The following is a 17,231-nucleotide window of genomic DNA, read 5'->3' as shown; positions in this document are numbered from 1 at the left end:
GAATACTGAAGTGGTTTGCCATTCCCTCTCCAGTGGCCCATGTTTTTTCAGAACTCTCCACCATGACCCATTTGTTTTGCGTGGCCCTACCGGCATGGCTCCTCGTTTCATTGAGTTAGATAAGGCTGGGATCCATGGAACATTGTTAAGCGCCCCGTAAATATCTGTTGAAAAGGAACTGAGGTTTTGAAGCAACAGGAACTTTCATTCATTGCTGGTAGGGATGCAGAATGGCACAGCCACTTCGAAACAGTTTGGCAGTTTCTCACAAAACATACTCTCACCATACAATCGAACTTTCCCTGGCATTTACCTGATAGAGATGAAAATTGTTGTTTACACAGAAACCTGCACACAGATACAGGTTTATTCACAGTGCCATACCTGAAAGGAGCTAATCTGCCCTTTAATAGGTGAATGAAGAAATAAACTGTGGTACCTCCAGACAATGGAATATTATTCAGCACTAGAAAGAGCTGTGGTATATAAGGCCATGGACAGCCATGGAAGAACCATAAATGCATATTACTAAGTGAAAAGCCAGTCTGAAAAGGCTACTTACTGTATGATTCCAACTGTATGACAGTTTGGAAAAGACAAAACTATAGACAGTAGAAAGATCAGTGGAGTGTAGAGATCAGTAGAAAGATCTCTTGCCTGGAGAGTCCCATGGGCAGAGGAGGAGGACTATAGTCCATGGGGCTGCAAAGAGTCAGACTTCACTGAGCATGCACACATGCATGTGAATTGTATCTCAATAAAGCTAATACATTTTAGCAAAAATTGGTGGTTTGCTTTATAGTGGCAAAATATAAAATATTGTATTGTGAAAGGTGATATTCTGTTCTATTTCTTTGCACTCTAAATGGAGTTTTGAATGGGAATAAACTGTAGAGATTTTTTTAAAGATCAGGCTTTAATGTGATATAGTAAACAGTGACAAGAGAATATTTGGAAATGTTTGGATAAAAACAGCCCTTGAGTGAGACATAGATTAAGAGGCCAGTCTGCCTTTCAGGATAAATAGTCATCCACCTCATTTTTATTTTTTTACTTTATAGTATATTGTATGAGTTTAAATAGCTCACAAGGTTTGGTTTTTTTCTCCTGCCATTAATTATCTAATTTTGTGATTTCTCCTTTGAAAAAGGACAGCCACCATCCCACTTCCTCAATTCCTTAGTAAGATGAGTTCAGTAACTCTTTACTTCTATCATCTCCTTTTGAGCACTAAAAAAATGTGATAATATCGGTACTGATTTTTTTTTTTAAACAAGAGAAACAAAGGGTTTAAAATCTTTCCCTAATGGCTTTGTTGAAATGGTTTGATAACATCCATATTTACTGTGTTTGTTGAGCTAACTGTTATATCCTTGAGACAGATTCCTCTGGTATCATTCTTGCTTTCTCTGGCTTCTTTTGTAAGTGCCGTCTTTTGTGCTCCTCTGGTAGAGAGAGAGAGAGAGAGAGAGAGAGAGTGTGTGTGTGTGTGTTCCTTTCAGTCGTGTCCAACTCTTCCCAAGGACTGTGCTTCTATGGTAGTGTGTGTGTGTGCATGTGCATGTGTGCGTGCGTGTGGACTGCACTCTCAGTCATGTCCACTCCTGTGGACTGTAGTTCCTCTGTCGGTGAAATTTTCCAGGCAAGAATACTGGAGCAGGTTGCCTTTTCTTTCTTCAGGGAATCTTCCCTACCCAGGGATCAAACCCATGTCTCCTGCATCGAGAGGCGGGTTCTTTACCAGCGGAACCACCGAGGAAGTTCACTCTATGCAATAATCTTTTTTTCCTCCCCATTTGTCCACGTACTGGTATCTTCTATTTATCGGCCTGTCTCTTCCATTAGCCTGTATGCTTGTCTCTCCCATTAGCCTGTATGCTTCATAAAGACCAATGACTGGATCTTATCTTTGTACCTCAGCGTCTGTAGTTGAATTTGGCAAATAGGAAGAACTCAGTAAAGGCTTATTGAACTGAGCTTCATCACAGTAGAAGCTGGATTATCAGATGTGATGAGGAGTGATATTTATTCTGTTAATTTTTAAAGAGTCAAAGCTATAATTATTGAAAAATATATATACCTGTTCTTTAAGTTTTATTTTAATTGAAGCATAGTGGTATAATCTTTGACAATGATTTGATGCAGATCATGGCCTTTGAATATAGTACCCTATAGTTCTGATTAGTCTTTTTTGCATTGAAAAACAAACAGAAAATTTTAAACCTTAAAATGAAAACGATTTATTTAAAATAGAAGCACTTGGAAAGAACTTCGAGACATGAATATAGAATTTTACCCAATTTGTAACATGTATCTATAGATATCAAGAGCAATTTTTATTAGCAACTCAATTTTATTGTCTGTTTTAAACATTTCTTGAAATATTTTAAATAGTTTTTATAGAAACAGTAGCTGTCTTTTTGCAGTCATATTTCTGTTGACTAAATGCAGTGGCATTAACAAGTTTGGGAACAAACAAACATAACTGATTGGTTCTTATTAAGCATATACTTCAACTATTTGGATTAGAAATACAAAGAAGTACTGAAGAGTAGCTAACCAGCTCTGAGCATTAAAACTTACCCCTAGCATCCATAATACATTTTATGCAAAAAAATGGAGAATATTGATTAATCTAGTAAATCACTTACTGGAGGGAATTTACGAGAATTTATGCTTGTTTTTTTTTTTTTCCTGTTCCAAAATTTCGTCAATTATAGATAGAGCTTAGGCAGGGTCTGGTATATCTTGCCACAGGATTTCATAAATTTGTTCTTAAAACTCAGTGCTTTAAAATGTCTTATTGTTTTTTCAAGTCACTCTGGACCCCCACAAAGAATTTCATGCTAATTGTTTTTGTTTGTTTGTTTGTTTGTTTTAATTTCAGTGGTAGGAATGGGATCCTGGTGCTTCCACATGACTCTGAAATATGAAATGCAGGTCAGTAATGACAAAATTTACTAAATGCTTATTTCCCTTAATCCAGAGACACTTCATATTTTAGGAAAGAGCGAATTTCTAGAGGGTGATATTGAGACAAGAGAAAAAAGATGAGATCTGTAATCCCAAGAGTTTTTACTTCAGGCCAAAGGATCCAGGTTGAATAAGTGAAGTAAAGAGGCAAGCAAAGAAGTGGTCCAGAGAGAAACCAAGCAAGAGCAGTATGAGTTTTTGACCACCTCTGTTAAGGCATGTATGGCTTTAGAGCAGGATTAGAAAGTAAAATGCCATGCAGACATCCTCACCAAAACAATGTATTCTTATTCTTAGCTGCTATGTTCCCTTATGTCTCTTTTACGGTGTCCAGTTGAATGGTCTGGTTCCTTTAACTAGCAGGGTTTTAGAGCTATGCTAGGATTTATATTTACTGTCCTTGCTCCAAGGGGGCCGTATAGGTTGTCCTGAATCTTTTAACCTCTTTGTTCCCCATTACTAACCCAGAAACTTCTAGAATAGCACCGTCTAATAGAAATATAATGTTGAGGTTCGTGTTGAGGTTTGACAGAAAACAAAAAAATTCTATAAAGCAATTATCCTTCAATTAAAAAATATATTTGAAAAAAAAATAATGTGAACTACTTGTATAATTTCTAGTAGTCACATTTTAAAAAGCCACATTAAAAAGAAATAGGTGTAATTAATTTTAATAATATATTTTAACTTAGTATATCCAAAGTATTGCTATTATTTCAACATATAATATAAAAATCTATTAATGAAATGTCTCACAGCCTAAAATTGGGTATATATTTCACACTTGCAGTGTATTTCAGTATGCTGCTAAGTCGCTTCAGTCGTGTCCGACTCTGTGCAACCCCACAGACGGCAGCCCACCAGGCCCCGCCATCCCTGGGATTCTCCAGGCAAGAACACTGGAGTGGGTTGCCATTTCCTTCTCCAATGCATGAAAGTGGAAAGTGAAAGTGAAGTCGCTCAGTCGTGTCCGACTCTTAGCGACCCCATGGACTGCAGCCTAGCAGGCTTCTCCGTCCATGGGATTTTCCAGGCAAAAGTACTGGAGTGGGGTGCCATTGCCTTCTCCAGTATTTCAGTATAGATTACTCCAAATGCTCAATAACCACATATGCCTAGTGCCTACTGTATTGGATAGTGCTAATCTGGAAGAACCTGTTTAATTAACAGTCTATGAATTATTAATTACAGCTATATTAAAATATGAGTGACATTCTGTAAAACAAGTGGCCTGTAATCTTCAAAAGTATCCATGATCATAAAGTGAAAAGACCAAGGAACTGTTCAAGATTGAAGGAGACTAAAAAGACATGAGGAGTAAATACACTGCATAATTCTGGACTGGATCCTGTGAATGTATATGTGTGTGCATGTGTGTGTGTGTGCGCGTGCGCTTATACTTATGATATTATTGGGACACTTAGAAAAATTTAATGGGATTGGAGGATTATGTAGTAGTAATTAATCTATGTTAATTTCTTGATTTTGTTGGTGGTGTTGTGGATATGTAGGTTCTTTCCCCACTGAAATGTCGTGGCACCCCTGTTGAAATCAATCAATTATAAATTTATGAGTTTATTTCTTGACTCTTGATTCCACTGACCTATATGTACCTTGATTCAGGTAGGTTTGTAGTAAATTTTGAAATTGGGAGCTGTGAATCCTCCAAATTTATTCTTTTTAAAAATTGGTTAATGTATTTTGGATCCCTGGCATTTATCAATTTCTGCAAAGTTAGGTGGGATTTTGAAAGTCAGTGAATCAGTTCAGTCGCTCAGCCGTGTCTGACTCTTTGCGACCCCATGGACTGCAGCATGCCAGGCCTCCCTGTCTATCACCAACTCCTGGAGTTTACTCAAACTCATGTCCGTTGACTCGGTGATACCATCCAACCATCTCATCCTCTGTTGTCCCCTTCTCCTGTTGTCCTCAATCTTTCCCAGCATCAGGGTCTTTTTCAATGAGTTGGTTCTTAGCATCAGGTTGCCAAAGTATTGGAGTTTCAGCTTCAGCATCAGTCCTTCCCAGTGAATATTCAGGACTGATTTCCTTTAGGATGGACTGGTTGGATCTCCCTGCAGTCCAGGGGACTCTCAAGGGTCTTCTTCAACACCACAGTTCAAAAGCATCAATTCTTCAGCACTCAGCTTTCTTTATAGTCCAACTCTCACATCCATACATGACCACTGGAAAAACCACAGCTTTGACTAGATGGACTTTTGTTGGCAAAGTAATGTCTCTGCTTTTTAGTATGCTGTCTAGGTTGGTCATAGCTTTTATTCCAAGGAACAAGGGTCTTTTAATTTCATGGCTGCAGTCACCCTCTGCAGTGATTTTCAGATCAGATCAGTCATTCAGTCGTGTCCAACTCTTTGCGACCCCATGAATCGCAGCACGCCAGGCCTCCCTGTCCATCACCAACTCCCGGAGTTCACTCAGACTCACGTCCATTGAGTCAGTGATGCCATCCAGCCGTCTCATCCTCTGTCGTCCCCTTCTCCTCTTGCCCCCAATCCCTCCCAGCATCAGAGTCTTTTCCAATGAGTCAGTTCTTCACATGAGGTGGCCAAAGTACTGGAGTTTCAGCTTTAGCATCATTCCTTCCAAAGAAATCCCAGGGCTGATCTCCTTCAGAATGGACTGGTTGGATCTCCTTGCAGTCCAAGGGACTCTCAAGAGTCTTCTCCAACACCACAGTTCAAAAGCATCAATTCTTTGGTGCTCAGCCTTCTTCACAGTCCAACTCTCACATCCATACATGACCACAGGAAAAACCATAGCCTTGACTAGACGAACCTTTGTTGGCAAAGTAATGTCTCTGCTTTTGAATATGCTATCTAGGTTGGTCATAACTTTCCTTCCAAGGAGTAAGCGTCTTTTAATTTCATGGCTGCAGTCACCATCTGTAGTGATTTTGGAGCCCAGAAAAATAAAGTCTGACACTGTTTCCACTGTTTCCCCATCTATTTCCCATGAAGTGATGGGACCGGATGCCATGATCTTCGTTTTCTGAATATTGAGCTTTGCCCCATGTAAATAACAGGGAGGGAACACAGCCCCACCCATCAACAGAAAATTGGATTAAAGATTTACTGAGCATGGGGGCCATCAGAACAAGACCCAGTCAGTATCCCTCTCAGTCAGTCTCTCCCATCAGGAAGCTTCCATAAGCCTCTTATCCTTCTCCATCAGAGGGCAGACAGACTGAAAACCACAATCACAGAAAACTAACCAATCTGATCACATGGACCACAACCTTGTCTAATTCAATGAAACTATGCATTATGCCATGAAGGGCCACCCAAGACGCATGGGTCATGGTGGAGAGTTCTGACAAAATGCGGTCCACTGGAGAAGGGAATGGCAAACTGCTTCAGTATTCTTGCCTTGAGAACCCCATGAACAGTATGAAAAGGGATTTTGAAAGAGATTGCATTAAATCCATACTTTGTAAAGTATTGCCATCTATATATTAGGGCTTCCAATATTTGAATACAGGGTATCTTCTCACTTATTTAAGTCTTTTAAATTTCTTTCAATGATGTTTTATAGTTTATGTGCAAGTCTTGACTTCTTTTGTGTAGGTATTCTTTTTGATGCTATAAATGAAATTGTTAATTTCATTTTCTGATTTCTCATGCCATTGTATAGAAATAACAATGATTTTTGCCTATTGCTCCTATTCCTGCAGCCCTCTTGAACTTGTTTTTACCTCTTACAGTTTTATGTGTATATGTATATGGATTCATTAGGGATTTTTGTCATATGTAAATAGAGATAGCTTTACGTCTCTTTAGCAATTAAATGGCTTTCACTTATTTTTCTTGCCTAACTGCCCTGACTTGGACTTCTTGGACAGTGTTTTATTTTTAATTGAAATATAGTTAATTTACATTATTATATTAGTTTCAAATGTACAACATAATGATTCCATATTTTTACAGATTATATTCCATTATAAATTACTATAAGATAATGGCTGTGGTATGCTATATATCTTTGTTGCTTATCTATTTTATATTGGTATGCTATGTATCTTTGTTGCTTATCTATTTTCTATGTAGTACTTTGTTTCTATTAATTCTACACTCTAATTGTCCTTCCCCTCTTCCTCTTCTCTTTGGTAACCACAAGTTTGTTTTCTATATTTGTGAATATGTTTCTGTTTTGCGTGTATATTCATTTGTATCCTAGACACTGTTGAATAGAAGTGGAGAGAACAGACATCCTTATTTTCTTCCTATCTTAAGAAGAAAGCTTTCAGGTTTTCACCATTAATTATAATATTAACTTTATTAGGCTGACGAAGTTCCCTTCTACCTCATTTGAGTGTTTTTAATCAAGAAAAAGTGTTGGAATTTTCAGATTTTTTCTGTATCTCTTGAAATGATTGTGTGGTTTTTCTTCTTTATTATATTAGTATGGTCTAGTATGTTGATTTATTTTCACATATAATACCAACGTTGCATTCCTGTGCTAAATTCCATTTAATCAAGGCATATAATCTTGAGTGAATATCCTTGTAGGAAACGTGCACTAAACTACTTTGGAGTTGTGGAACCTCATGTCACTGGCTGACTCAAATGGTTCAGGGAGAAGAAAATTATTTTTATTGTACTTTAAACAGAAAAACAATGGACGTATACTTTGACCCAGTAATTGCACTCCTAGGATTGCTTCCTAAGAAAGTAATCAGAGGTAGAGAAAAGGTGTTTCACAAAGATATTTATCAGAGCATCACATGTGATAAAGAATTTTAAACGATCTAAATGTTTAACAGTAGGAAGGTCTTTTGGAATTCCCTGGCAGCCCAGTGGTTACAGGGCTCAGCACTTTCACTGCTGACACCTGGGTTAATCCCTGGTTGGGGAACTGAGACCCCACAGGCTGTGAGACATGGCCAAACAAAAAGAAAACAATAATTTAACAGTTGCTAAATATGCTGTGATATACCTAAACTAAAGTAATATTTTTGAAGACTGTTTACATGGGAAAATATTATAAAGATGTAAAACTTTGTGTAATATGATATCAGTTGTATAAATAATAATGAAAAGACTGGGAGGAAGTACATTTTGCCTCTCCTTTCCCCTTTTTTACAAAGTTTGTAATCTGTGGCCCTCAATTATAATAATTCTCACCCATCCATATAGATACCCTTAAAGCCATCTTGCTTTTTGAGTAATATTTAGCCCAGATCAAGCTCAATTACCTGCCTACTATGTGCCTGAACTCAGTAGCTAAGTATTGCTCATAGAAGTCACATCCCTTTGTTGAGTGACCTCACTTTTAAGTTATTAAACAGAAATTGCAAATAAGCACCGAATGCCACAAAGCAGTGCAATTACATTTCCCTCATAATTTCACTTCCCAGAACCATTATTTTACACCTGTTTCCTTTTTTAGATTTCTTTTTATATCTCTTTTGGCCTCATACCCTGTGCTCCAGAATCACTGCAGATGGTGACTGTAGCCATGAAATTAAAAGACACTTGCTCCTTGGTGTGACAAACCTAGACAGCATATGAAAAAGCAGAGACATTACTTTGCTGACAGAGGTCCATCTAGTCAAAGCTATGGTTTTTCCAGTAGTCATGTATAGGTGTGAGAGCTGGACTGTAAAGAAGGCTAAGTGCCGAAGAATTGATCCTTTTAACTGTGTGGAGAAGACTCTTGAGCATCCCTTGGACAGCAAGGAGATCAAACCAGTCAATCCTAAAGGAAATCATTGGAAGGACTGATGCTGAAGCTCCAATACTTTGGCCACCTCATGGGAAGAACTGGCTCATTGGAAAAGACCCTGATGCTGGGGAAAATTGAAGGTAGGAAGAGAAGGGGGCGACAGAGGATGAGATGGTTGGATGGCATCACTGACTCAATGGACATGAATTTGAGCAAGCTCTGGGAGTTGGTGATGGACAGGGAAGCCTGGCGTGCTGCAGTCCATGGTGTTGCAGAGAGTCAGATATGACTGAGCGACTGAGCTGAACTGAACTGAGCATTCTATACAGTGTTTACTTTTTCTTCATGAAACAGTTATCTTGACTTCCTGGTTTTCCTTGTCTTATGGAAAACGAAATTCCCCCGGCTTTCTTCCTTACTCTACTGGCCACTCTTTTGCCCTGAGCCACGTTCTCTGTGGGCTTCCCTGGTGTTTCAGTATTTAAGAATCTGCCTACTAATGCAGGAGACATGGGTTCGATCCCTGGTCTGGAAAGATGCCCAGGAGAAGGAAATAACAACCCAGTCCAGCATTCTTGCCTGGTAAATCCCATGGACAGAGGAGCCTGGCATGCTACAGTCTATGGGGTTGCAAAAAGTTGGACAGCACTCAGCAACTGAACAGCAGCAATCTTCTCTGTGTTCCCTCCTAGGTGATCTTATATAATCTCGTACGTTTGAATGTGACCTATACACTGATGATTCAAAACATCTCTATTCAGTTCTGATCTCACCTCTTAGCTATAGATTTGTGTATCCAAGCATGTTTGACATATCATAGACATTTCAACCTTTAACATGAGCAATATGTAATTCTTTATTTCTTTTCCCATAACTGTTCCTCCCTGGTGTTCCCCTGTGATGGCCTCACCCACCCATTTGCTGAATGGAAATGGGAATGGAAACATCCAAAAACCTGGAGTCATCCCTGATTTCTTTATTTTCCTCATCCCTCATGTTTAATTTGTCCTTCTGATTTTATTTTTAATGTATATCTAGATCTGCCTGCTCTCCCTGTTTTTACTGCTTCTACCTTAGTTTAAGAAATCACCATCCCACTTAGTTAATCACACAAGTGAATAAAAGAGTTATATTGAAATATTATAGAAACTCCTGGTCTATGGGTTTACATGCAGCTATATTTCTCTGCATTTCTGCATTTAGCAAATTTCCTGCAGTAAATATGAAGTACTTTTGTGATAAGAAAAATTCATGTTTATGTTTGTTTTAAAGAAGAGACTTTAAAGACGCCAGAGGTGCTTTGGTGGAATAATACTACTAACAAACCAGTCAGAATACCTTTCATCCTAAAGCAGACTGCCTCCTAATATTGGGGATATTTAACTCAGCATTAAGTTTTATTTACATGGTAAGATTATCATATTTTCCAAAGATGTTCACACCCACATATCCCATCCCACCTGCTTTTCTTGCAAGGTAACATTGACTCTCCTCAAGAGATGGAATCTTTGTTGCCCTTGAATACTGGGCAAGACTGTGACTATAGCAGATTCAAAGCTGTGTGACATCCAAGTTTGAATCACAGAAAGCAATACAGCTTCTGCCTAGTCCTCCTGGGATGCTCAGAACCCAGCATCATATTGTAAAGAAGCCACTTGCAAGGGCCAAACATAGATGTCTTTGCTGTACCTCACGCGTAATCCCCAGACTTTAGCCCGAGTCAACTGCCAGAAAATTGAGTGAGCAAGTCTTTGGGTGATTCCAGCTCCCAGCCTTTTGGCTATCCCAGCTCACACTGAGTGAAGTAGAGATGGACTGTCCTCTCTCAACTCTGCTTTCAATGCGTATGAATGAGCAAAGTAAACACTGCTATTTTAAGCTGCTGAATTTTGAGGTGGTTTTTTAATACAGTGACATATGACCAGAACAATTAAAAAACTTCTAGTCTAAATCTTTGCATGCAGTATTCTCTGACATTCCCTTAACACATGTTTTCTAAGACTTAGATAAATTTTAAAATTTCAAGGATCATTCCTGCTGTCTACTGTTCCTAAAATGTTTACCCTGGAAGTTAGTGTGTGTGTTTTCCACACATGAGGAAACTGGGCCAGTGTGCTTAGACAGGATATCAGACAGGACTAGGTGTCTGAGCTGGGGTGGTGATGTAGAGGCTCCCCAGCTGCAACCTGGCTATGTATTCAAATGAGAGACCTCAGAATAGTGAAATAACTAAAAATCTAGTCATGATGCCTGAGGAAGGAACTGGGAATGTTTAGCCTGAAGAAGAGAAGATATGCTTAGTTACCCCCTCTCAGCTGTATGCACCAGACTTTCTCTTTGCATTTGTTTATGTCTGGCCTCTCACTATTCAGTTTGTCTTTTAAACTCTCAGGCAAAGTGGTAGCTCCTCTAGGAAGCCTTCCATGGCCTCAGGGTGAGATTTGTACCCCTCATGTGTTCTTTCATAACACGCTTCATGCATCTGTATTACTGCCCTTATCCATGTTATTTTATTTGTATTTATGTGTCTGACTTCTGTAAGAGAGTATGAGTTACCGAGGACCAAGGATTGTCTAGTTGACCTTGGTATACTTATCCCCTGGGTCTTGCATATACCACAACATAAATGTTTTACAAATCAGTATTTAAAGTTGACACTAGGAGGACCAGGTTTATTCTGTGTGGTTCTAGTGGGGGTTAAAGATTGAGCCATCTTGCTCAACATAGGGAAGACTTTTCTTAGCCAATAGATAGTAAGGGCTACCTTAGAAAATCTTGAGTCCTCTGTCTTTAGAGGTTCTCAAGCATAGGCTGGACAGACACTTTCATCAGTTAAAAAAAATTTTTTTTTGATACCTAGCTAACAGGTATGCCCAGGTAAAGAATATATAATCCTTCTTTCAAGAAATCTGTGTTCTAGGGTTGAAGATTATATGCTAGTGAATGCAATGATAGAGGTATGTACAGGGTGCTATAGAAAGTGATTGTTAGGGCGGGGAGGTCAGAAAAGGGATTTCACACAAATTCAGACACTTGTTTGAGTTAAATTGTCAAAGATGAATAGGAATTTGCCGGGCCAACTGGAACCCACAGTTGTGAATAGGTTTGGCTTCTCAGGGTACTGAAAGCAGTACTGATACATTATGGTTGTAGTCGTGCAGTGGGAGAATGGATGTGGTGATGATGGTGACAGCGCTACCGGCAATAACAGCTACCATTTGTTACATTATTGAGTACCTGCTCAGAGCAGGCATTGAACTAAGTGGAAGGAGATGTGGTTTAGGGAACTCACCACAGGCCCGTCAAAGCCTCATGGACTTTATCCTCTGTGAGTCATTATTTTAACCTGCATTTTGAGCAGAGGTAGGACACGCTTTGATTTGCTGGTAAGCTTAGTTGTTGGCGAGATTGTCACCAAGGTAACATCACATTTGGATGGACACGATGGCTGTTGATCCTGCGGTCTTTGGCACTGTGTTTTTGTCGTTATTATCATACTGTTTTATCAACTTCATGGGCAAATTTTACATACGCCTTATTTCATTTGCCCTTTTTCTACACTATTGTGATTTTATGTGCTTGTGTAACTGGGCAGAAATGAAATATGACCCATTTTATCAATGATTGAGGAGGAAGGAGGAGTCATCAATATTGAAGGATTGGTTTAAATAGCTTCTCCATTTTCTTAATGTAAACATAAAATGATCATAAATATTCACTACAAGTTCTCCCTGTCTTGTCTCCTTCCAGGATAAATTTGGCTCCACAGTGTTAGGCTGTTGTTTGTTAGGCACAATCGCTGAAGCAAAGTGAAAAATGGCAGAGTTGCCACATATCTGCCTCTGGTGGTCAGCAAACCATTTCACCAGCCTGAACTTGGTGTGTTGTAGCTATAGAGAAAGTGGAGGCCTGTTTTATTCCTGCACACACTGAGCACAGCAATTATTGACAGTTCTGTATTAAGAATGCTTTAGAGCTAGAGTGCTGAAAAGGCAGTGGCACCCCACTCCAGTACTCTTGCCTGGAAAATCCCATGGACGGAGGAGCCTGATAGGCTGCAGTCCATGGGGTCACTACGAGTCGGACACAACTGAGCAACTTCACTTTCACTTTTCACTTTCATGCATTGGAGAAGGAAATGGCAACCCGCTCCAGTGTTCTTGCCTGGAGAATCCCACGGACCAGGGAGCCTGGTGGGCTGCCGTCTATGGGGTCGCACAGAGTCGGACACAACTGAAGCGACTTAGCAGCAGCAGCAGCAGAGCTAGAGTGATATTTTCATTAGATTTATTGTTCCTAGGTGGCTGCTACATGAGTTCCAGTTCTGATTCTACCATTTTACTGGCTGTTTAAGCATAGTCATGCCACTTAATCTTGCTGAGCCTTAATTTTCTCATTTATCTAATGAGTCTAATAATACCTGTAGGAGTATTATGAGGATCAGTTGATTGGCATATGAAAAGACCATCATAGGATCTATTAATTAAGTGTCTAATAAATGTTAATTTCCTTCCTTTTTCTTCAGTCAGTCAGAATGTTTGAACCACCATTACTGATCCATGGTTAGTGATTCATTCCTGTAAGTAGTATTGAATTGTGTGTGCCCTTATGGAGGCTTTTCCTGACTCCTTCCTTGTGATCATTGTGTCACGTTTTTGTGGCAGCCAGTCAAGAGCAGTACATTTATTTGGGAGTAGGATTAAGGACAGCATTATAGAGAAGGGGTAGAGATAATTGGTGTGGGCAGATGGCTGTCACATAAGGGGTGAAAAGTACCAACCAAAGGACAATTTAGAATCATATGAACCTTAATATTAAAAGAGATTTTTAAAATTTAGTCCAAATTTGTAAATTTTAGAAATGGAAGAATAGCCCAAGAGAGGGAAAGTTATCTGACTAGAAGTTAGGGACAAGATTAGGACCCACATTTGTTTTGTTTTGTTTCATTTTAGGACTTTATCTTTCGTTGATGATTATAGGAACTTTAAGTTTTTAGGAGACTTCTCCCAGATTTTCTTTTCATCTATTCACTCATTCAATTCATTCTTTTATGCATTCACTAACTGATATATACAGTTACTGATAATCCTGGGGAGGGTAAAAATTGAAGAAATTTTTTCTTTGTGTTCTTCTGCTATTTCTATGTATTCTGTACTGAGCATGTAATATGTTTGATGTTAGTGGAAAAATGCTATTAAAAGAATATTCATGTATTTCAACTAAGTAAAAATAATTATATTTATCCTAGAAACTAAAACCAAAGAAAAATGTTTGTTCACTTATAACTTTGTTTATAATACAAAAATAAAAATAGCTTAAATGTTAGGTAGTAATATAAGCAATATCAGACTTTATAATGTCAACAGCAGATGTTCTGGTTATAAATAAATACTACCCTTCTTTCTCCTTTGCTCCCTATTTCAGTGAATGAAACCACCTTACATCCAAAACCAAAACCAAAACCTTTGATTCATTTCTAATTTCTCCTGCTTTTCTCACTTCTAGAAACTCTAAAACCTCTTGATTCAACTTCTGTATAATAACTGTTGAGTGCATCTACCTCTGGCTCTCTCCATCTGCCTCTGCCTTAATCTGTTATCTCCAACCCAGATTCCTATAACTGGTTCCTAATTGATGTCTCTGCCTCCCCCATCAGCCTTTTTACTGAAATAGAAATACTCTTATCTTTTTCCCTTCAGAGCATTCTCCACACATACCTGATCTGACACCACATATTTACTACTGTACTAGTCATCTCAGGCTGTATGTTGTCACCCTGCTTATTTAACTTATATGCAGAGTACATCATGAGAAACACTGGGCTGGAAGAAGCACAAGCTGGAATCAAGATTGCCGGGAGAAATACAGTAATCTCAGATATGCAGATGACACCACCCTTATGGCAGACAGTGAAGAGGAACTAAAAAGCTTCTTGATGAAAGTGAAAGAGGAGAGTGAAAAAGTTGGCTTAAAGCTCAACATTCAGAAAACGAAGATCATGGCCTCTGGTCCCATCACTTCATGGGAAATAGATGGGGAAACAGTGTCAGACTTTATTTCTGGGGGCTCCAAAATCACTGGAGATGGTGATTGCAGCCATGAAATTAAAAGACGCTTACTCCTTGGAAGGAAAGTTATGACCAACCTAGATAGCATATTCAAAAGCAGAGGTATTACTTTGCCAACAAAGGTCCGTCTAGTCAAGGCTATGGTTTTTGCAGTGGTTATGTATGGATGTGAGAGTTGGACTGTGAAGAAAGCTGAGTGCCGAAGAATTGATGCTTTTGAACTGTGGTTTTGGAGAAGACTCTTGAGAGTCCCTTGGACTGCAAGGAGATCCAACCAGTCCATTCTAAAAGAGATCAGTCCTGGGTGTTCATTGAAAGGACTGATGCTAAAGCTGAAACTGCCACCTGATGCGAAGAGTTGACTCATTGGAAAAGACTCTGATGCTGGGAGGGATTGGGGGCAGGAGGAGAAGGGGACGACAGAGGATGAGATGGCTAGATGGCATCACCAACCGATGGACATGAGTTTGAGTGAACTCCGGGAGTTGGTGATGGAGAGGGAGGCCTGGCGTGCTGTGATTCATGCGGTCACCAAGAGTCGGACACAACTGAGCGCCTGAACTGAGTCATCTCAGACTGCCATTACAAAATACCATAGACTAGATGGTTTAAACAATAGATTTTTTTCAGGGTATCAGCGTGATCAGATCTGGTGAGAGAGCTCTCTTCCTGGCTTGGAGTCAGCCACCTTCTTGCTAGTTTTCTCGTGTCTCTTCTTAGAATTAATTAATTAATTAATTAATTCCATCATGAGGGCCCGGCCCTCATGACCTCATCTCACCCTGATTACCTCCCAAAAGACTCATCTCCAAATACCATCAGACTGGGGGTTAGACCTTCAGCATATGAATTTGTGTTTGACACAAATATTCAGTTTGTAACAACTTTATTATCTTCTGTATTCTTGATGCTCTGGCACATGAATATACAAGGGATAGCCAGTTCTTAGATATAGCAAAACTACTCAGCCTGAACTGTGCCTTTTATATGCAAACTAACCAATTCAGAACCCATTCTCTAAACTACCTCTTACACTACAGGAGGCAGTATTTCTCTGCCCTAATCATTTCAGTGCCAGGTACCTGATAGTGCCAGCCATGAAATCAGAAGACAGTTGCTTCTAGGCAGGAAAGTGATGACAAACCTAGACATTGTGTTGAAAAGCAGAGACATTACTCTGCTGAGAAAGGTTCGTGTAGTCTTTACAGTGGTTGCATACGGTTATGAGAGCTGGACTGTAAGGAAGGCAGAACGCCAAAAAATTGATGTCTTCCAACTGGTGCTGGAGAAGACTCCTGAAAGTCCCTTGGACAGCAGGGAGATCAACCCTGAATATTCACTGAAAGGACTGATGCTGAAGCTGAAGCTCCAGTATTTTGGTTATCTGAGGCACACAGCCGACTCATTGGAAAAGTCCCTGATTCTGGGAAAGATTGAGGGCAGAAAGAGAAGAGGGTGTCAGAGGATGAGATGGCTGGATGACATCACTGATATAATGAACATGAACTTGGGCAAACTCTGGGAGATGGTGAGGTACAGGGAGGCCTGGTGTGCTGCAGTCCATGGGGTTGGAAAGAGTTGGACTAGGTGACTGAACAGTAGTAGCAACAACCAGATAACTAGAGATAACGCCTATATCCTAGAGCCCCTTGAAGTTATTCAAATTAGTCAATTCTAAACCTGCTTACCTTCCCTTGCCTTGCATTTCTTAGGGAAATAGCTATAAAGGCTCTTGCCCATAACCTTCCTCTTGTTGTTTCTGCCTCCTGACTGACCCTGGTGCTTTGCTGTGCTGCTCTGCATGGCAAGGCAGTTCTCTCTTGGGAACTGTGAATAGCAAACTATCTTTTCCTTCTTTTTCTTTTTGAAGGAGGAAAGTTCCCCCTTAATTTTCACCTCCTATTTTGTTTACTTTTTTTTTTTTCATCTTTTTTTTTTGAATTGTTCACAAACATTTCCTACATAATCCAACATACAACAGAGAAATGGTACATCTTTTTCTTTCAATTTGCATACAATGGAAAAACAAGAGTATATATATATTTTACAAAGTTTAACTAATAGACACTACCAAGCTGACAGTTTAAGTCTATATGTGAGAAATTATCTAATAAAAAATAATCAGAATTTATTTAGCATCAGTCACTTCCATAACCAAGTATTATTCTGATTGATAAAACTTGTCATTAAGCTTCTGGTATAAACTTATACCACTATTCCATCGGTTGTGTTGCTCCCCACCTTGGTTCTTCAGAATTACGAACAGAAAATCGTTGCAAAGTAGGGGCAAGCATTTGCAAAAACAAACAAAAATCCCCAGCTTATTATAAGCATGAATGTGTGGTGGAATTTCCTCCCAAGCAATGGACTTCAAATCATTAAGAATCACCAGAACTGAGTATTGTCAAGATATTTTGCCTAAGTCCAAGAAGAGATGCCATTTATTTATATCCAACAGAGGACTGAAAATTAAACTTAGTGTTCCGTTTGGGGGTAGGTTGGAGGGAA

General features: G+C 39.3%; 1 protein-coding gene across 4 annotated transcripts in view; it reads left to right on the top strand.

Moving 5' to 3' along the window:
* Positions 1-17,231, top strand: part of ACER3 (alkaline ceramidase 3) — a 157,765-nt gene that overhangs the window by 74,547 nt on the left and 65,987 nt on the right. For 3 of the 4 annotated variants that reach the window (XM_027562825.1, XM_027562827.1, XM_027562824.1), the window contains one exon: positions 2,888-2,940. The exons of the other annotated variant lie outside the window; for it this stretch is intronic. In XM_027562825.1, coding sequence (XP_027418626.1) covers positions 2,888-2,940 — 53 coding nt within the window. The remainder of the gene's footprint in view (positions 1-2,887; positions 2,941-17,231) is intronic. 4 annotated transcript variants of the gene reach the window in all.

Source organism: Bos indicus x Bos taurus, chromosome 15 (genome assembly GCF_003369695.1).
Source record: "Bos indicus x Bos taurus breed Angus x Brahman F1 hybrid chromosome 15, Bos_hybrid_MaternalHap_v2.0, whole genome shotgun sequence".
Classification (NCBI taxonomy): domain Eukaryota; kingdom Metazoa; phylum Chordata; class Mammalia; order Artiodactyla; family Bovidae; genus Bos; species Bos indicus x Bos taurus.
The sequence above is the reverse complement of the archived record's forward strand: the minus strand, read 5'-3'. Positions and strand labels throughout refer to the sequence as shown.